The sequence below is a fragment of the Geotrypetes seraphini genome, chromosome 2, assembly GCF_902459505.1.
Source record: "Geotrypetes seraphini chromosome 2, aGeoSer1.1, whole genome shotgun sequence".
In the NCBI taxonomy this organism is placed as follows: Eukaryota; Metazoa; Chordata; class Amphibia; order Gymnophiona; family Dermophiidae; genus Geotrypetes; species Geotrypetes seraphini.
Window position 1 is genome coordinate 433,420,735 of NC_047085.1, and position 22,430 is coordinate 433,443,164.

Genomic DNA, 22,430 nt, shown 5'->3' on the forward strand with positions numbered 1-22,430 from the left:
GTGGTGAATTTATTAAGCTCACTCACTAGTGCAGTTAAGCGCTGGGGATTTTTTCTCTATATCACTAACCTCTCACACTGAGGGCTCACCTCACATTATAAATTTATTATCGTTATTATGTTTTGTTAAGTGGTGTTTGGGATCTTGTATGCTGGCAGGGTTTCTGCTATGAGAACCTATTGAGTATTACTCCTCCTCCTCCTCTTTTGAAGCATTTGCTGCAGTATTCTGAGCAGGGACTGTCTATTGTATGTTATAATGTACAGCGCTGCGTACGCCTTTCAGCGCTTTAGAAATAATAAATAGCAGTAGTATATTCATTGGGGAAACCTGAAAACCTGACTGGGTTGTCGTACCCGAGGATCACAAATAAAATGCTAGGATTAAGTTTCAAGTTTATTATAACTTGATATATCAACCCTAAGAACATCTCTCAAAGAATTCACATCTCAACAATATAAGAATACCAAAAAGGAAAGGAATTTCATTGTTCATAGGATAGAGAAGGGGAGGGAAGGGCTTTCCCCTTCCCGGTGCATTCTTGGAAGCACCGGGGAGGGGCCTAAGGCCTTGATTGGCCCAGGCGCCTAAGACTCCTCCCATAGGAGGAATTCCCATGACGCGATCGGCTGAGAGCTGCCATGGCAATGAACTTCTGAACCCCAATGCAAGTCAGCCAGCAGGAGAGATTCTCATTCCCACCTGCCAGCAACCCCCCACCCCCACACTAACATTCCACACAATAGGGATGCCCAATTCCTCCTGCCGCCAACACCCACTAACATCCTGAGCAGGAAGGATGCTCAATCCTTTCTGCTGGCATCTCCCCCTAACATCCTTGGCAGAAGGTATGCCCAATCCCTCCTGCTGGCACACCCTTCGAACATCCCTGACCCCAATCCCCAAAATCCACCTGGACCCTCCCCTGTATCTTTCTGTAGAAGATCGGTCGGAGGGATGCCCACTCCCTCTGGCCAGTAGGCCCACCTCTTCCGAATGGCGGGCCTTCTCCTTCCTGGTGCATTCTGGGATGCACCGTGGAGGGGCCTAAGGCCTTGATTGGCCCAGGCATACAATGTCCCTCGCATAGAAGGGGCTTTAGGTGCTTGGGCCAACCGGAGTCTTAGGCCTCCTTCCCATTGCATTCTGGGATGCACTGGGTGTGGCCTCTGATTGGCCAGATCCTCAAGGCCCTCCTATAGGGTTCCCTGCTCTCAGCCGATAGTGATAGGGGAATTCCTTCCTCCCCCATCAGCTAAGCGGCAGGGACTCCCCAAAGCTGCGATTCTGTAACCATTACAGAATCTCGGCTTTGGGGAATCCCTGATGCTCAGCTGATGGGGGAGATGGGAATTCCCCTGCTGCGATCAGCTGCTGCAGTGTAGGCAAAGATAAGCAGCTGAAAAATAGGCCAGGGTTTTCCAAGCCTACATTTCAGCTGCCTATCTTGGCAATGATTCGCAACTGGATAGCTCTTTAGATCACCTAACGTCATTTCAGGTGTTGGCCACACCTACTTTGGTGTTCAGCAGCCTAAAGCGTTTACCTAGCCGTGATTCCAGCATCCATTTCATCCGCCTTTTATTTAAGCGCTTCAACCCTGCCATTTTTTACTGCATTTTTCAGTTACTTAGGCATCGGCAGGGCGCCTACCAACGCCTAAATTTAGGCACTGGTTATAGAATTTCCCCCTAAGGGCAATATTCTATAAATAGTACCTGTATTAGGCACCTTTAGGTACCCTAATTTCAGTCATTTAGTGATGCCTAGGTTCAGAATCCATACCAAACTTTTATTTTTTTATTGGCTTAATCAGTGTTGTAATGGACTATGCCGGTTTTCAGCCAATGAAAAAAAAAAAATTAAACATTCTAAGAGTTTGGCATCGAACTCTTAGGGTGCCTAGCAATGCCTAAGTAGAGGCATCCTCCCACGTCTAAGGACACGTAATGATGCCTATCTCAAAAAGTAGGCATGGTTAGATGCAGAGAAGAAGCATGGTTGAGTTAAGCGTCATTAGGCATCCGACCAGGGCCGGATTAACCACTAGGCCAAGTAAGCATGTGCCTAGGGCCCAAAATGGTTAGGGGGGCCCACTGAAGGAGACCACTCAAAAAAAAAAATTTCAGACGGCGACAGCCCAGGCCCCCCGCAGCGATCGGCAACACCGCCCCCCCTCAATCGGCGAACAGGGCCGGTGACTGCTTTCTCCCGCCGCTGCCGAAGCCTGTAAATAACTTTAACACACACCAAAGGGCTCTAACAGTGCGCGTGATGCTACCGGTTTCCTTCCTCTTCCTCCTCCATCAACCAAATGGGAAGTTACATCATGAGGGGAGAGGAAGGAGGAAGGAAGCCGTCGGCAGCACGCGCACTGTTAGAGCCCTGTGGTGTTTGTTAAAGTTATTTACAGGCTTCAGCAGCGGCGGGAGAAAGCAGTCGTCGGCCCTGTTTTGCTAATCGAGGGGAGGGCCCTGTTTTGCCGATCAAGGAAGGGCTTGTTTTTCTGATTGAGGGGGGGCTTGTTTTGCCGATCGAGGGGGGCCCGGTGTTGCCAATCGCTGCGGGGGGGCAGGCTTCGGCAGAGGCAGGAGAAAGTAGTAAATGAGTGGAAATCACAGGCCTGGGGAGGGGAAGATGGAAGGGCAGTAGAAATACGTTATGTTGGAGCAGGGGATGAGAGCGAGGGAGAGAAGGGGAAATGTTGGACAAGGGCAGGAGGGGTACTAGATCATAGGGTGACAGGGGGGAGAGAACAACAGGAAAGAGAGTGGAAGCAATCTTTGACCCTGAGGGGGAGGGAAGAGAGAGGTGGTGAGATGATTGATCATGGGGAGAGGGACAGAAGGGAATAGAGATGGGATAGTAAGATAGTGAAGGAAAAAGGACAGGGAGATGTCAGGAGAGGAGATGCTGGGCTACAAGAATGGAGGGAGGGGATATGCTGGAAACTGTGAAATTGTGGGACCGACCAAGGAACAGGGGTGGCAAGGACATGAATGAGAGGAAGATAACCTCTAGCCCCTCACCGCTGCAGCTTTCCCACATGCGCCTGACGCTGATGGCACAAGTTCTTCCCACTTCCATCATTTGCCCTCTTCTCTCCCTCCCTCCACCACAGGCAATTCACTGAGGGGATCAGGATAACTGATGGAATTGCCTGGGGTGGAGAGAGAGAGAGAAGGGGGCAGATGATGGAAGCGGGGAGAACTTGTGCCGTCAGCTTCAGGCGCATATGGGAAAGAAGCAGCAGTGGTGAGGAGGTGAGGGGCCCTCACCTCCTCACCACTGCTACTGCTTTCTCACATGCTGAATGGGGGGAAGAAGATAGAGTTAGTGAGATAGAAGTTAGTGGATAGAAGGAAGCGAATGACAAGAAGATGAGGAAAGCAGAAACCACATGATAAAGGTAGAAAAAAAAGTCTATTTTTTACTTTATTGCTTTAGGATAAAGTAATATTTTAGCTGTGTTGATAAATGTTTAGAAATAGAAATGGTGATCCTTTTATTGGACTAATTTTAATATATTTTTGGCTAACTTTCAGAGACCAAATTCTCCTTCCTCAGGTCAGGACAGGATACTGTAACAGCAGTATACTTTACTGACCTAAGGAAAGAGGGTTTGACCTCTGAAAGCTAATTAAAAAATGTATTAGTCCAATAAAATGGTATCTTATTTTCCATTTTTTGTTTTATTTTTATTTGTTAATTTGTAAAGTGATTTGTTATTTCTCTTTTTTCAAATTTACATCTTTATATTTTGTTCAGTATTGGGGGATATGCACCACTGTTTCTTCACCCCTAAACTGTACCGTTCCACATTCAGCCCGCCAGCCAGTGCTAAAAACCTCGTTCGTGCTTTTGTAAAAAGGGGGTAGGGAGTTTAGTTTGTGATTACTTATTCCATACTGGATGAGGGTGGTTCTGTGTCCTGTGTGTATGAAAGACATGGTTTTCTGTCAGCGTTGACCAGCCTTGTTTGGCGAATATACCTGATTTGAATCTCCTTATTGGCTGCCTATCTTCTTTTGTTCCATGTTGGATTCTTTGGTGGACCGCTTGCCTTGTTGTTTTGTTACAAATTAACATACATGGAGTAGAACATACTAGAGTAGTTACCCAACTGCTTGTATTTTTATACATACATATGGGTTACAGTTGGACGACATAGAGTGAGACAGTTGAGAGGAGTTGCAAACTTGGTTATTAATATAGACTTATGTTTCGGATAGTATTACTGCTTTACAATGCATTTGAACACTTTTATATATGCATGGAAAAGGTTTAGAGTTAAAGTCCTGGGCAAGTAGGTGGGAAGGGAAGGAAGGGTTGTTCAGAGATGTTTGGGGGCTGCATAGAAGAAAAACTGTGCACTGGTATGCTAATCTTTGTTTGTTTTGAATTTTAAAAAAAAGAAAAAGAAATACAAGTGGAAATAAAGAAGTAAATAAGAAAACAGATAAATGGGAACGGGACAGGGGCGTACTTGGGTGCCTAGGGGCCCTCGAAGAATTAATCCTGCCCTGCATCCGACATATGCGCTGCCAAATTAGGCAAGTGAAAAGCTGGTCTAATGGAGCAGTGGTTATGTCTAGGGTGCCTAGCAATGCCTGTGTCTGCTTAAGTGCTGCTTGGCTTGATTCTCTAAACAGTGCCTAGCGGTTGATTGACAACAGCGCTGAGTGCCATCTACAATGTAGGCACCGCTAGGCACTGTTTATAGAATTTGGGCTTAAGTGCTATTTTGTAATGAATGCTCAGCTGGGAACATCCTTTGTAGAAGAGCATCGAGTATGAATTTTTCATGGTGCCTACTTTTGGTGTCATCTACTGAATCTAGCACTAGGTCTCATAGTAGTAGAAATACAATGCGCAGTAACTTACTGTTTAGTGCAGTGGGTCATGAACCAGGAAATCCAAGTTCAAGTTCCACTACTAAGCCTTGTAATCTTTATAGACTGTAAGCCCTCTGGGGATGGGAACACACCTATAGTAGCTGAATGTAACTACTGAAAAAGGTGCGAGCTAAAGCCAAATCCCACTCCCCATCACCACCTTACTGAAGAAAACAGCTCTGAGGGCAGATGAACTCCTGCACTAGGGGCTCCTTTTACTAAGGTGCGCTAGTGTTTTTAGCGCTCGCTAACCCTGCGCTACACGAAAAATACTAACGCAAGCTCTATGGAGGCATTAGCATGTAGCACGCGCTAAGCGTGCGCTAAAACCGCTAGCGCACCTTAGTAAAAGGAGCCCTAAGTCTCTGGTACCTTCTGGTTATATAATTACGGTATTTCCTGGATGCTCCTTTAGCTTTGACTGTTCTGGTTCTCTTCCATTTTCACCTTCATCATCCAGCTTTGCTGATTTAGGGATAGCAGCATTCCAGATCTGATATGACTTTAGCCATTCATCAGGAAGGATGCTTCCCATACTGCACTTGAGCTGCAACAGTTTCTCCTTGCCTCTTGGACTCCAGTAGAAGGCACAAGAAGATGTCTAGCTCCTAGAAAACAGGGCTTTTAAAAAAAATATTTCCCTCCAAATATAATGTAGGATACATCCTCTGACCAGCAATTGGTAGACGAGTCCATCTTACATTATCTCACATTGCAGTAGGGTTAGATTATGAGCAGGGACTCCAGAATGTTTCTCTTTTTGAATCTAAAGGGCACATTATAATGTCTTCTAAATGGCAAATCTGATTGTATATACAGTAAAACCTTGGTTTGCGAGCATAATTACTTCCAAAAACATGCTTGTAATCCAAAACACTCATATATCAAAGCGAATTTCCCCATAAGAAATCATGGAAACTCCATAACCCCAAAACTTTAAATCAAAATATTGTATGTACTCATATTGCAAGACCTTGCTTGTTTAAAACAGTCACTACACTCCTGCAGTGTCAAAGAGAGAGAGAAAGAGAGAGAAGAACCATCAGCTCAGTTGTGATGATGTGATGTATGTATGCTGTATGTACTTATATTGCAAGACCTTGCTTGTATATCAAGTTAAAATTTAATAAAATGTTTTGCTTGCCTTGCAAAACACTTGCATATCAAGGTTTTACTGTATATTAATTTGAAAAATAAAGGGGGTTGATGTTTAGTTTGTGGTCTATATTCTTTCCACAGCAATGCTCCCTATTTGGTTGCACATGAGGATTTGGGCACAAATCTTTACAGAGTCACGTGCAGCCAGATTCATGCACAAATGTCAGGCTATGTCTGCTGTAGTTAAAATTGCACTGGACATCATTCACCGTGTTTTTAAAGCCTGAGAATGACCTTACCAATGGTGTATGTTGGAACAGTATTGTAGGCTTTCTTGCTGTATGACTAGTAGGATAACACTGTTTTTCTGTAGTGCTGGGGTTGGCGTTGTGCTATTTACAGCATTGCAAGAGACTCAAAACTTTTTTAAATTCTACATAACTGCAGAATGAATCATTCATTTCCAACAAAATTGTAAATATTTCAAAGATATGATCTCTGTTCCAGCAAAGGGCAGGAAGAAATGAGCTCTTAGTACTGGCACAAATTCTCTTGACATTCCTAAAAGGCCCTTGTAGAGTAACATTGTCAAAAGAGTTCTTACCATTCCGTGCCTATGATAATATTCTTTCAGATGTCTACATGGTTGTCAAAACAGTTGAATTGTGAATTTTAATATATTTTTACTAAGTGTGCATAATTCTATACCATAGGACAATTCTTGTACCTTGAAGCCACACCAGTGGGTCTGCGGGGCGAAAAAGCACATCTCAGAAGTTCCAAATGGAAAGAATCAAGCATAACATGTACATTAAGCTTCTGGTATTTTACGTCTTCAAAAGCCACAGGACACATTAATGTTCTTATTAAGGTAGGAATAAGGTTAGGAATTTTTATTAGCTTGAATGTGCTAACAGATCTTACATTCAGTTTTGTTAGAAGAAAAATTCTAGCTGTGTGTTGCTCAGAGGATAAAGGAACAAAGGACCAGAAAGAAAGCAGGTCATAAACTTGCATAGTGCTGGAGAAATACAATACAGGGAAAGGGAAGAAGGTGGCAAGCCTCAAAGCAAAGCCAAATTAACAGAAAAAGAGGCACTGCAAATGTCAAATCCAACCTGTAGTGACAAATGCGTTATTGACAGTTTCTACCAAGGTTAGTCCATTTAAATGATAAAACATACAAAGTCCAGACTAGGATCCAAGTTTCGGTGACTCCGTTGCCTTCCTCAGGGGACAATCGTGTACTTGTAATATGCTACGAATAGTCCATAAAAGCATGTTGGTGTCTCTGCTTTGGAAAAGAAGCGTTAGTAAGTGTTTGATCAAACACGCTGGAAATAAATATGTATATTTTGTACTGGGACAGCTTCGTAGTTTTTGGACTCAAAAAAGTTAGCTAACTAATATTTGAAGAGGGCTTCTAAATAGATTTAAACCAGAATCAATCATGTTAAGCCTTTTACTTATGGATAATTAATACTGTTATGAGATCTCCTTATCTCTGTATTATTATCTTGTTCTTTAAGGGATAGTAATGGTGATCTAAAGAAGAGTAAATATTTAGTTACTGGATAATATTGCATAATTTCCTATTTTGTTCTGTGTTGTATGGACTATTATTATGTACTATCATGCAAAATGTTTTTGATTTCTTCTTTCTTTATTCCTCTGAATTTCTGTAACAAGAGGATTAAGAACATAAGAAGTTGCCTCCGCTGAGGCAGACCAGAGGTCCATCTCGCCCAGCGGTCCGCTCCCGCGGCGGCCCATCAGGCCCATTGCCTGAGCAATGGTCCCAGACTATCCCTATAACCTACCGCTACTCTTATCTGTACCCCTCAATTCCTTTATCCTCTAGGAACCTATCCAAACCTTCTTTGAAGCCTTGTAACGTGCTCCGGCCTATCACAGCCTCCGGAAGCGCGTTCCATGTGTCCACCACTCTCTGGGTGAAAAAGAACTTTCTGGCATTTGTTTTAAACCTGTCTCCTTTTAATTTTTCCGAGTGCCCCCTTGTACTTGTGGTTCCCCATAATCTGAAAAATCTGTCCCTGTCTACTTTTTCTATACCTTTCAGGATCTTGAAGGTTTCTATCATGTCTCCTCTAAGTCTCCGCTTTTCCAGGGAGAACAGCCCCAGCTTTTTCAGTCTGTCAGTATATGAGAGGTTTTCCATACCTCTTATCAGTTTAGTTGCTCTTCTCTGGACTCCCTCAAGTACCGCCATGTCCTTTTTGAGGTACGGCGACCAATATTGGACACAGTACTCCAGATGCGGTCGCACCATTGCACGATACAGTGGCAGGATGACCTCCTTCGTCCTGGTCGTGATACCCTTCTTAATGATACCCAACATTTTGTTTGCTTTTCTTGAGGCTGTGGCGCACTGTGCCGACGCCTTCAAAGACGTGTCCACCATCACTCCCAGGTCTCTTTCAAGGTTAGTTACCCCTAGCAGTGATCCTCCCATTTTGTAGCTGAACATCAGGTTCTTTTTTCCTACATGCATGACCTTGCATTTCCCTACATTAAAGTTCATTTGCCATTTTTTGGCCCATTCTTCTAGCGTCGTTAGGTCCCTTTGCAGATCTTCGCAGTCTTCCATGGTATCAACCCTGCGGTAGAGTTTGGTGTCATCCGCAAATTTAATAACTTCGCAATTTGTTCCTGCCTCCAGGTCATTAATAAATATATTGAACAGGAGAAGGTCCCAGCACCGACCCCTGCGGAACTCCGCTCGTGACCCCATGCCAGTCCGAGTAATGGCCCTTCACTCCAACCCTCTGTTTCCTGTCCGCCAGCCAGTTTTTGATCCATCGGTGGACCTCCCCTTGCACCCCGTGTCTCCACAGCTTTTTAAGCAGTCTTTCGTGCGGTACCTTGTCAAAGGCTTTTTGAAAGTCAAGGTAAATGATGTCAATGGATTCCCCTTTATCCACCTGTCTGTTTACCCCCTCAAAGAAGTACAATAAGTTTGTGAGGCATGACCTACCCTTGCAGAAGCCGTGCTGGCTCGACTTTAGCTGTCCATTGTTTTCTATGTGTTCACAGATACTGTCCTTAATCAGTGCTTCCATCATTTTTCCCGGGACCGAGGTCAAGCTCACCGGCCTGTAGTTCCCCGGGTCCCCCCTTGAACCCTTCTTGTGGTTGTATTTTGAAATAATTTTTTTTTTTTTAAATACATTTAAAAAAACTATCCATCTACTAAAAATGTCCAAATTCTGATTTTGGAAAGCCAGAATTTGGCCATTTCACACTGCAATTTGGCCAAATAGCAAGGGAACACATTGGAGGATGTTTTTATCTAGAAACATAGAAACTTGGGGGTCCTTTTACAAAGGCGCAGTAGCGGTTTAACGCGCAGAATACCCCGCGTTAAACAGCCTGCCACACTAGTACCTAACGCCTTCATTGACGAGGCGTTAGGATTTTAGGCTGCCGCGGGGGTTAGCGTATGATGAAATGTCCGATGCGCTAACCCCCGTAGCGTACCTTGATAAAAGGAGCCCTTGATGGCAGATAAAGGCCAAATGGCCCATCCAGTCTGCCCATCCGCAGTAACCATTATCTCTTCCTCTGAGAGATCTCACGTGCCTATCCCAGGCTTTCTTGAATTTAGGCACAGTCTCTGTCTTCACCACCTCTTCTGGGAGACTGTTCCATGCATCTACCACCCTTTATGTAAAAAAAGTATTTCTTTAGATTACTGCTGAGCCTATAAACTCTTAACTTCATCCTATGCCCTCTCATTCCAGAGCTTCCTGTCAAATGAAAGAGACTCGACTCATGCATATTTACATCACATAGGTATTTAAACATTTCTCCAACAATCAATAAATCGCAGTGATAGTAAACTAAATAATTAAGAAAATGTCACCCATCAGCAGTGGACTCAATTACTCAGATCAGACATTCAAACCAAACAGGTAGAGAAAAAGCTTCAAATATTATGGCACGTAGCATTGATGATTTTAAAGCTCATGTTATTTTTGTCATTGGCAAAAAACTCACACCATAAAAGAATGTCAGGATCTCAGAGAAATATAGAACCCACTACTGTGCACAGTAGAAAAAACTATTTTTAAAATTTTTCAATTTTATAACTCTGAATCAAATTACTATTTCAAAAAAAGCCCATAATTAAAGGCATATCACCCATTTCCTGCCTTTCCTCTAAAATATACAGATTGAGATATTTAAGTCTGTCCCCATACGCCTTATGACGAAGATCACGCACCATTTTAGTAGCCTTCCTCTAGACCAGTGGTTCCCAACCCTGTCCTGGAGGACCACCAGGCCAATCGGGTTTTCAGGCTAGCCCTAATGAATATACATGAGAGAGATTTGCATATAATGGAAGTGAGAGGCATACAAATCTGCTCCATGCATATTCATTAAGGCTATCCTGAAAACCCGATTGGTATGGTGGTTTTCAAGGACAGGGTTAGGAACCACTGTTCTAGACCGACTCCATCCTTTTAATATCTTTTTGAAGGTGTGGTCTAGAGAATGACACGGTAACAAAATTCATCGCTGTTCCCATCTCCACAGATAACCGTGGGAAACAATCCTGTGTCATTCTTTAGTGTCTATCTGAACCTCTGTCCTTCTACACCAGCATTCTTCATTGCAAAGCTTGAGGGTTAGTGATTGTTCCCATTCATACTCTGATTCTTCCCTTTCTCCTTAAAGAACGACATGGTGGGGATGGTTTTTCACGGTTATCCACGGGGACGGGGACTAATTCTGTCACCGTGTCATTCTCTATTGCAGTCTCCAGAACTGTACACAATATTCTAAATGGGCTCTCACCAGAGTCTTATACAGGGGCATCAATTCCTCCTTTTTCCTACTGGCCATACCTCTTCCTGTGCATCATAGCATCCTTCTAGCTTTTGTTGTCACCTTTTCAACCTGTTTGGCCACCTTAACCCTTTCAGGACCATAAGGATCGTAGGCCAATTTTTGTGGTTTTGACGACATTTTTATGGTAAAAAGGGCTTGCAGATGCCAAAAAATTGATTTTTTTTGTGAAATATCATTATTTTTATTTAAAAAAATCACACTTCTGGCTTATGGACAGTGTGGCAAGTGAATCTTCTCGTCAATCTAGCAACGACGCTAATGAATGAATGTCGGAACCAGTTTGTTTACATAAAGGCAGTATCATATGGAATCCGTACATATCAAATTTAGAACTGTAGACTATCCCAATCAAAATTTATAGGATTTTAAAGTTATGGGACAAATATGTCCCTTGGTCCTGAAAGGGTTAAGATCATCACATACAATCACGCACAAGTCCCGCTCTTCTGTCATTCACATAAGTTCTTCACCCCTAAACTGTAGCGTTCCTTCTAATTTTTGCAGCACAAAGACATGACCTTGCATTTCTTAGCATTAAATTTTAGCTGCCAAATTTCAGACCATTCTTCAAGCTTCGCTAGGTCTTTCGTCATGTTGTTCACACCATCAGGGGTGTCTACTCTATTGCAGATTTTGGTATCATCCGCAAAGAGGAGCCTCTCATGAAGAACTTTGTCAAAAATTTTCTGAAAATCTAGACACACTACATCGACCGGCTCAACTTTATCCATATATTTATTCACACCTTCAAAGTCAAGCAAATTCTCCCTCGGCTGAATCAATGCTGACTCTGTCTCATTAAATCATGTTTATCTACGTGTTCCACAATTTTATTTTTTAATAATTGTTTCTACCATTTTGCCTGGCATTGAAATGAGGCTTACAGGTCTGGAGCCCTTTTTAAAAATCCGTGTAACATAAGCCACCCTCCAATCTTCAAGTACTACAGACGATTTTAGCGACAGGTTACAGATCACTAACAGCAGATCAGCAATTTCTTGTTTGAGTTCTTTTAGTACCCTGGGATATATACCATCCGGTCCAGGCGATTTTTTTAACTTGTCGATTTGGCTTAGTACATCTTTCAGATTCACCGAGATTTCTTTCAATTAAGATAAGAAGATAAGAAGTTGCCACCACTGGGTCAGATCAGCGGTTCATCGCGCCCAGCGGTCTGCTCCCGCGGCGGCCCATCAGGTCTGTGACCTGTGAAGTGGTTCCTGACCATTTCTGTAACCTACCTCTACATCTATCTGTAACCCTCAATCCCCTCATCCTTTAGGAACCTATCTAAACCTTCCTTGAAACCCTGTAGTGTGCTCTGGCCTATCACAACCTCCAGAAGCGCATTTCATGTGTCCACCACCCTCTGGGTAAAAAAGAACTTCCTCGCATTTGTTCTAAACCTGTCCCCTCTCAATTTCTCCAAGTGACCCCTTATACTTGTGGTTCCCCACAGTCTGAAGAATTTGTCCCTGTCCACCTTCTCTATGCCCCTCAGGATTTTGAAGGTTTCTATCATGTCTCCTCTAAGTCTCCGCTTTTCCAGGGAGAACAGCCCCAGCATTTTCAACCTGTCAGCGTATGAAAAGTTTTCCATACCATTTACCAGTTTAGTTGCTCTCCTCTGGACCCCCTCAAGTACTGCCATGTCCTTCTTGAGGTACGGCGACCAGTACTGGACATAGTACTCCAGATGTGCATCATCACCCTTGAAAACCATTTCCGGTTCAGGTAGATCACTCACATCTTCTTCCATAAAGACCAAAGCAAATAATTCATTCAGTCTATATGGCAATGGCCTTATCCTCCCTGTGTGCCCCTTTTGTTTCTTGATCATCCAACGGTCGCGCTGATTCCCTCACAGGTTTTTTTGCTTCTGATGTACTTAAAAAATTGGATGGGTTTTTTTTGGCTCTAATAGCCTCTTTCATACGGGTTCTTGTTTCCTCTTCTTTCCACCTTTGCTGATATGTGGACTACATCTGGTCTGGGATTCCACGATGGTATTTTTAAATAACATCCAAGCCTGGTTTACAGTCTTAACCTTTGCAACTGATCCTTTTAGCTTCTTTTTAACCATTTTCCTCATTTTATCAGTCACCCTTTCGAAAATTAAATGCCTCTACAGTAGATTTCTTTTGCGACGTCACTCCCGGTATCAGCTTAAATTTGATCACGTTATGATCACTGTTTCCCAGTGGACCCAACAGAGACATGGGAAAGAGAAAATGATTATTGTGGATGGGCAGACTAGATGGGCCATTTGGCTTTTATCTGCCATCATGTTTCTAATATTGTTGTGTAATATTACCTGAAAGGATTGGATAAGTGTTTCCAGAGGGCTTGGAAAAATATTAAACAAGACTGGAGAAAGAATAGAAACCTGTGGGACACCAAGGCCCAGATTCTATAAATGTCGCTGTCATCATTGGCCGATTATGTGTCAATCATGCGATGACACAGTTTATAGAATTTATTTATTTAGTCAAATTTCTACCCCGTCTTCCCAGAAGAGAATCACAGCTTTAGGAAAGGTAGGCACTGGAAATATAAGCCAGGGTTTTCAAGGCCTACATTTCTGGCACCTACCTTTCATGTGAATCACATGGGTGGAGACACTTTACAATGCTTAATGCCACTTTGGCATTAGCCAAATCTAAAGTGGTGTTAGGCATCTTAAAGCGCCTCCTTAGGTGTGATACAGATGCTGTTTTTTAAGGCACCATTAGGCGTGTACCCTTTTTGTTTTGAAATGCTTTTAATTTTGTTTTTTAAACAGCGTTTTCAACAGCACTTACCAGTACCTAACTTAAGGCACTGTTTATAGAATATGGGACCGCATGATGTGGCGTTTTGTTCGGTTACAATAAATGACTAATTTTGCTAAAATGAGAAGAACTATCAGACAAGGCCAGAAATACAAATAAATGAAGTCTCTGCACCAGAAACGACTGCTGACAGGTCAAGATATACTAGAAAAGCGATAGAATATCAGAACATAAGAATAGCCTTACTGGGTCAGATCAAAGGTCCGTCAAGCCCAGTAGCCCATTCTCACGATAGCCAATCCAGGTCACTAGTCACGGATTTCACTAAGGAGAAAATAACACTTTTTCTGTGCTATAACCAGTGAGAAAATCAGATTGCAATGGATGTAATACATGAAGACATTCCATATATGGTTATTTAGCCAGTTAGTGAACTGAAAAATCAAAGCTAACCAGTTAAGCTGATGCTGCACTCTGATGCTTGCTTAGCAGGGATTAGCCAGGTAGGAGCCTGCCTTCCCCCAGTTAAATCCTTTTGAATATGTACCAGTAGCCCTATGTGCCTTCTCAACCATTGTGCTCTGCTACACGTAATTTGGTTATTCCAACTCATAAGAAATTACATTTACAGACTATGGGCTCCTTTTAAGAAGCTGCGTTAGGGCATTAACGCATGAAATAGTGCACGCTAGACGCTAACGCCAGCATTGAGCTGGTGTTAGTTCTAGCCGCGTAGCGTGCGGTAATATCCTGCGTGTGCTAAAAACGCTAGTGCACCTTAGTAAAAGGAGCCCAATGAGATGTAGTGCTTTCCTATGTGTAGGAACTGCTGCCAGAATACATCAAGCAAAAAAAAAAAAAAAAGATTTGTGTAAATTTAAAAAAAATTAAAAAATTGTTAGTGTCATCTGTTTTGTAAGATGAAGTATGATGGCTGATGCTTTTTATATGAATTGGCAATTTTGATGTTTTTTGACATATTTATTTTGTTTTGTTAATTTTTAATTGTGTATGTTTGGTTGTAATCTGCCTTGTTTAAAGATGGAATATAAATAATAAACTATGGGCCTGTTTTGCAAAGGTGCGCCAGCAGCTGCCGTGCGGCAACAGCCCCAAAGCCCTTTAAATCTCTATGGGCTTCGGGGCCGTTACCACGCGGCTTTGTAAAACAGGCCCTATGTGTAGATGCTGCCTAACTCTCCTATAATGACCTCTATTGACTACTAAAATAAAATAAAAAATAGGAGTGGAAAATGGATAGGAGTGGAAACCAGATATTAAAATTTCTTATCAATTCTGTGTTCCTGTGGTATCCTATTCTATAAAGCATAATTTTCTGCAGCAGATCTAATGGGACTGGCATTTGCACTTCTTTTAAAGACACGTCTCTATTCAGCCTCTGCATAGCAATTGATTCACAGCACAGGTTAAAAACCATTTAATCAAGCCTCAGCCAGATTAAGAGGTTGTGATTTCTTTTTTTCATACTACTATTGTTCAGGCTCCCTTGAGCCTGTTTAGCAATCGCTCTCTCTCCCTCTCTTTCTCTCTGAATCTATGTTTTTGGCAGGCAAGCCCCAAAGTCATAAAAAAGAGTTGAAGCACATTAAAAAAAAAAAAAAAATATGTAGGCACAGTGGATGGCAGTAATTGCACAGTTAACTGTTTAATGGCATTCCCAAAATATTAACCAATAAATGAGACCAAATTCTAACACCAGACAAGAGAGACTCTTTCATTACCTGGAGTTTGTGTGTTTTTTTTCTGCAATAGACAATTACATTGTAGTAACTGAAGCCAGATTGCTGAACAATAATTAGTAGAATTTTATTTTTATTAACAAACTGCATCCAATTACACACCATTGTAAGTTGTCATAGATAAATTAGCATACTATATGTCCCAATCCTATGGTACACTATGGGGTAAATTCTATAAACGGAGTCCCAATTGAAGGCGGCAGTAGGCATCCTACCGCTGTCTAACCAGCCAAACGGGATACACATTGTAGGTGTCTTTGCTAGCCTAGGGAGGCACGTAGGGCCGCCCAAGCTCGCCCAAGGTTAGGCATGGGTGTGGTTTCACGAGGAAGTGGCCTTAGGCGAGTAGGCGGCCCTAGGCATCTCCCTAGGGCCGCGATAGACGTTTGCAACATAGGCCAACAAAATGTTGTCCTACATTTCAAATAGACACAGCCGCTGAACTGATCATAGCACGATCAGTTTAGCAGCTGCAACAGGGAACCCATCCCACCATGATGTCGGCCAGGAGGAGGGATGCCCAATTCCTCCTTCCGAAACCCCCGAAGCCGCCCCCAGTGGCGTACCAAGGGAGGGGGGATTGGGGGAAGTCCGCCCCGGGTGCAGCCTTAAGGGGGGGTGCACAGCCGGCAATGTCCAGAAAATTCTACCAAGCCGATCAGCCTGCCTCTCCCTGATGTCAATTCTACCGTCGGAGAGGAAGTTCGGGCCAACCAATCGCTGCCTAGCTGGGCGGAACTTCCTCTCTGACGGCAGAATTGACGTCAGGGAGAGGAATGCTGGTCGGCCCGACGCAGGGAAGACGCAGGGAAGGAGAGCTTGGGGCGGCAGTGGCTTTGGGGCATGTTACCCGATGGCGGTGACTTGGGGGGCTATTCCCCAATGGCGGTGGCATTGGCTTGGGGGAGGGCAGGGAGAAAGAAAGAAAGAGGGCAGGCAGGGAGACAGAAGAAGGGAAACAGAGAAAAAGAAAGGAGGCAAGAAGAGAGAAAAAAAGAAAGGGAGGCAGGGAGAAAGAAAGGGCAGGGAGAGAGGAAGAAAAAGTTGGGGAGGAAATGAGGTCTGGAGGAGAGGAAGCATACAGGCTGAAAGAAGGGAAGAAAGATTTGATGCATAGTCAGAAGAAGAAAGTGCAACCAGAGACTCATGAAATCACCAGACAACAAGGTAGAAAAAATGATTTTATTTTCAATTTAGTGATCAAAATGTGTCAGAATTTTGCACTATGGCCCCCCTTTTACTAAACCATAATAGCGGTTTTTAGCGCAGGGAGCCTATGAGCGTCGAGAGCAGCCCTGGACATTCAGTGCAGCTCCCTGCACTAAAAACTGCTATTGTGCTTTAGTAAAAAGGGAGGGGGGTGGGATTTGTCTATTTTTGTATGGTTGTTACTGAGGTGACAGTGCATAGAGTCATTTGTCGTGACCTCTTTGAAAAAACCCCAGAATACGAATGATAATTAACATTTTCTCAGCGTACAGTGTGCTTTGTGGTTTTTTTTTAAAATTTTATTGTTGATAGATCATTTTTACTTGGTCATTTTAAAAGTAGTTCGCAAGCCCAAAAAGTGTGGGCACCCCTGAGCTAGAGCATTGAAGCTGAGTGTTTCTGCCGTAAAGGTCATCTCTGACACAACCAGAAGTTGCATCAGAGACAACCTTTATGGCAGCCATATGCAACTACAATGCTGTAAGAAGGCAGTTTAGACATCGCCGGCCACAGGGCAGGGAGGTTTGTCGGACCGGACCTGTTGTCCGGGGGTGGGGGGGGGGGGAGAAAGCGCTATGAAGGTAAGGGGCAGGGAGGGAGAAAGGGAGAAAAGGTGGGGTGGAGAGGAAAACAGGGTAAAACAGAAGGGGGAGAAGGACACTGAAAGCACATGGGGAAGACAGAGTGGGAAGAAGATGCTGAATGGAAATGGGGAACAGAGAGTGGGGGAAGATGCTGCAGAAAAATTGGGAAGAGAGAGTGGGGAGAAGACGCTGGCAGGGAAGAAGACAGAGATGCCAGCCTATGGGAGGAGCGGAGGGAAGAAGATGGGTGCCAGACCAATTTGGAAGGAGGGAGAAAGGGAAAGGCACAGTAACAGAGCAAATGGAAGATGCACTGTTTCTGTGGTGTTGCATTGTATGCAGAGTCCAGCTTCTTGCTGGTTAAATTTAACCTTTGTCTATGTATTTCTATTTTATCCCCCCTTTTACAAAACTGTGGAGCATTTTTTAGTGCCAGCCATGGTGGTAGCAGCTCTGATACACAGAATTCTATGAGCATCAGAGCTGTTACCACCATGGCTAAAATCCACACTACAGTTTTGTAAAAGGGGGAGGGGTTAGTTTGTGATGACATATTCCATACTAGGCGAAGGTGTTTTCTGTGTTCTGTGTGTTCGAAAGACATGGTTTTCTGTTAGGATTGACGGTGTAGGATTGATCTGTATTAGTCTGGCTTGTTTAGTTTTACAATGGGTGTATTGATGTTGTACTGCTCACTGCAGTATGTAAGATGCTGCCTTTTCCTAGGTACTCATGTGTGATATGTGGCTTGTTACTAAAAATCATGTTTTTCGTACAGATGGGAGGGGTGCCAAAAATGATGGGCCCCGGGTGTCACATATGCTAGGTACGCCACTACCCCCACCCCCACCCCAGAATGTCCGCAGCAGGAGGAGTGCCCAATTCCTCTTGCCCCCCCCCCCCCCAAGACATCCATTGGCAGGAGGGATGCCCACTCCCCTCCTTCTGGAAACCCCCCACCCCCCCAAGATTCATTACTGTCATAGTATGCATAAAATTAACACATTGGAAGACATTGCACCAAAAGAAAAGTCCTGAAAACATGCTTGTATGTAATTTTGTGTAACTTATTTTGTGCTCCGCTTTGATAAAGGTGGAATATAAACAAACAAACATGACTAGACATCTTTGCATATACGGAAGTTAATTCTGTAAGTATATGCATGCATAGAAAGTGTTCATATGTATCCCCATATATTTATGGATGCTTTGAAAATTAATTGCTAGTTTCATGTTGGGGGGAATGGTAGCCTAATGATTAGTTCAATGGGCTGGGAACCAGGGGTACTTGACTCAATTCCCACTGCAGCTCCTTGTGACCCTGAGCAAGTCACTTAACCCTCCATTATCCCAAGTACAAAACGTAGATTGTTTATGAGCCCACTAGGGTATGTAATATATAAGCTTTTATGACTGAACCACAGAAAGGCAGTATATCAACAGTCTAATAAACATCAACCTCTGGAAGATTAAGGGAGAAACCACACCTAATCCATCCAGCTATGAGAACTTTGATGAAACTTAGACATCTTGGGTGGCAGGTGTAAATCCTTCTTCAAAACTTCTAATACAGGGAATACATATTTATTCATTGGCCTGCAAAGCCCAGACCATGTCGCTTTTCCCATATTTATGTTTGCACTTTAAGACACATATATTCCAGCTTTGTGAAATCAGGATTTACACTTTTAAACATCCAAGAGGTAAGTGTTCTAAGTGGTCAATGTGGGCTATCATCAAGGCAGGTTATTTCATCACAAGTCTTGCTATTTTAGCACAGAGCTTTATTGCATAAAATGGACTTTGTGCTGAACTAGCATGACTCTTGGTAAAATAGCCCATCTTAATAGTAGTCCCCTTTGATAACTTCCTTCTTAAATGCTGGTTTATGCATTTCTAAAATGTGAGTAGAGCTTTAAAAAATCATCTTAAGTACTGGTCCAGCTGATATTCAGCTCATAGCGGTCAGCATTTTTTTAAAACACTGACCACCACAGGCAGAATTTGCCTCAGTTATTCAATGCTGAGTCATGTCTAGGCATTGACATTGAATTTCAGGTTCTAATTATTTAGGTGCTGACCACCGATTCTTATGCAGGTCATGACTTATATCCAGTTCCCACATGAGATGATCTGCATATGACCCAACAGCCCCCTTTATGATCTTCTCTCCCACCCCTGGAGCAGCATATTCCCCTTAACATCTCCGTCCTGCCCCTGAACCTTCACTGTTCCCCCCCCCCCCCTTTCTGACCCTTTCTCACAAAGAAAATATAAGGAGCCTCACAACTCCTGTAGGCCCCCTCAGGCTACCTTTGCTCGTCTCTGTCAGTCTAGGGGAAAGCAGGCAGAATGAATGCCTACTCACTCCTATCCAGTGCTGTCAGTTCTTGAAAATGACTGCTATGAGCTCTAGCAGAAGCTTCGTGGTACTTCAGGTACCATGGTATTGAAGATATACTATGAAGCTGCCACTAGAATTTGTGGCAACGATTTTCAAAAGCAGTCAGCACTAGGTAGAAGTGAGAATGAGCATTGATCCTGCAAGTTCTGCCCTAGCCCACCAGGGACTAGCAAGATATGGTGGATGGTGAGGCTCAGGTCTCTTGATATTGTCTTTGAGGGAATGAAGTTAATGGTATACTCTAGGTGTGTGTGTGTATCCATAGGTTAACTGGGCAGCAGACAATATTCAGACCAGTGTCCAATTAACATCATCATATAAAATTAGGACAGTCTTTTTGCTATCCTATCTTTCTGTGGTTACCTAGCTGATTAGTGGACTAAATATTGCAGCTAACTGCAATAGGTCACTGCTCAGCCCTGTCTCTACCCCCTGCCGTCCTCCAATTTCACCAGTTAGGGAAAGGCTTTTTAGAGGGGATATTCATCTGCATTGTCTGGTTAAATGTCACTGAATATCTGCAGATAGCCACAGACAAACAACTTAAATGGCCATTAGCCTCTCCTGGCAGCTTCTATTGCTTTGAATATCAGGCTTGGTTGTACTGATAGTACAGACATCACCCCTGGTCTAATTATAAGTCATGTGAACCTATTTCTATACCAATTTCAGTAGTATTCTGACCACAGGAACTAAAGAAACTGTTAAGAGAAGAAAATATGCAGTCATGTGAAAAAATTAGGACACCCCCATGAAATATTCAGTTCTTTCTTAAGAAATGTTCACATATCGATGTCAAATCTGTTTTTATTTATCTCTGGGGAAAAAAGTGATGTAATTGCGGGTAAATAACAAAACCTTTCCTTGATTTACTCATGAAACAAAAGACATTCACAAAAATATTCTAACTGAGGAATAAATTAGGATACCCTACACCCTAATAGCTAGTGTTACCCTCTTTGACTGAAAAAACTGAAGTGAGATGCTTCTTTTAGTCATCTACCAGTCTCTGACATTAGTGCATTTAAAATACCAACAGAGACAGAGCCACAGACAAGCCAGATTTACTTGAAGGCGAGAGAGACCGTTGGAAAGATCCGTTTCCTCCTTCTCTCCTGCCACTAGCTGCTGATTTTCAGGGCGGAGTTCTACCCCTGTCATTGTCAGGGGCAAATCTAGGTCTTGAAAGAACTAAGGACACCAGTACTTATGGAATGCCAAGACACTGGATTGATTCTTTCTCTGGACTGCAACAGTGACAGTGCACAGTAAGTTACTGTGCAATCCATGCCCATTCCATGTCTCATTTCTCACCCCACAACACAGTTTGCAGTTACGGATTAATTCAATATATGTCGCCTAAGGTTAGGTGTCTAAATTGTTCCTTAAGCACAAATTCTGTAATGACAAGCATATAGAGGAAAATTTTATGCATGGTGCCTAAAGTGTATATGTGTATATATATATAATATATATATTTTTTTTTAATTGAAATTCTTTTTACAATGTTACATCACACAGTAAAGATATAGAACCATTAGGCAAAGATACATAACATATAAGAGAATACAGTTTGAAACAAACTGAGGCAAATCCATCTAGCCCTCAAAATGATGGAAGAAAAACCTTCAAGCAATTTAGGAAAATAGTAAGTAATCAATATGGGAGGAAAAATCCCTCCCCCCAACAAAATTTGACTTGGGCGCTGTTTTACATTTTTACCCCCCAAAACCTCAAAATGAAAGAAATCAAATCGCATTTTTCCTTTAAGAAATGATTCTAACTGCAATGGGTCCCCAAAAACATAGGGCTCCTTTTACTAAGCCACGTTAGGGCTTTAACGCGCGGAATAGCGCGCGCTACATTGCCGCACATGCTAGACCTTAACGCCAGCATTGAGCTGGCATTAGTTCTAGATGCGTAGCGCACGGTGTAGCGCATGGTAATTTCCTGCGTGCGCTAAAAACACTAGTGCACCTTAGTAAAAGGAGCCCATAGTCTATAGTAGGTGCCTATATTAATAAAAAATGAATTTCAAAATTAGAGTTAATAGTTTCATTAATGAGCTTTAACAAGCTGTTAGTGAAATCTAGAGGGACTTTGCTAATATCTTTTGTATTTGAGCAGGACTTAATTCCTTAATGAGAATCTTTTTTTGTCACTCTCATACCCCATTTTTTGGTCAGAAGATCTGGATTTTTCCAGACGTTGCTAAGTCAACTCAAGAACGTAGAAAACTTTTTTGGGGTATGAGGGAAGAAGTAAGGAAATTGGGTGCCATGTTTTTGTTAAGTTATCCATGTAAATGTATTGTTCGATATACTGGTATTAAATATGTATTCTTTATACCGGAACAACTCCGTAGCTTCCTGGACATGAAAAAAATAACATAGGCTGCATTAGAAGGAAAAGGCATGTCTTACTGAACCACGTTAAGTCTTTCTTTTTCAATAATGATGATTAATTGAGAGCTCCTTATCTTTTCCTTATTTGTTTCTCCATTGTATTGAGGTCAAATAAGAGCTTTACAAATCATGTTTAAAGATTTAATTTCCAGTTAAGCAATTTATTAATATTTGGTTAAACCTAAAAGAAACACTTTTTGGTCTTTTGGGGAAAATTTACTTGTATCTTGTTATTTTTTAATGCTGTGATTTTCTGTAACAAGAGGTTATCTTGTGATGAGTTTGAAAAACTAATAAATATATATATATTTAAAAAAACAAGCTGTTAGTGACAAAAAAAAAATTAAGGATAATTGGGTGGTGGGCGTCTAAGTTGGTAGGTGCTTACACCTAGGTGCTTAACACCATGAAGGCGTGGTTAGGGGCAGATGG

The 22,430-nt window shown here is 42.6% G+C and overlaps 1 protein-coding gene across 1 annotated transcript in view; it reads left to right on the plus strand.

Moving 5' to 3' along the window:
• Positions 1-22,430, plus strand: part of MALRD1 (MAM and LDL receptor class A domain containing 1) — a gene marked incomplete at its 3' end in the record, with an annotated part of 701,795 nt that overhangs the window by 365,412 nt on the left and 313,953 nt on the right. The window contains exon 31 of the mRNA XM_033932884.1: positions 6,707-6,864. Coding sequence (XP_033788775.1) covers positions 6,707-6,864 — 158 coding nt within the window. The remainder of the gene's footprint in view (positions 1-6,706; positions 6,865-22,430) is intronic.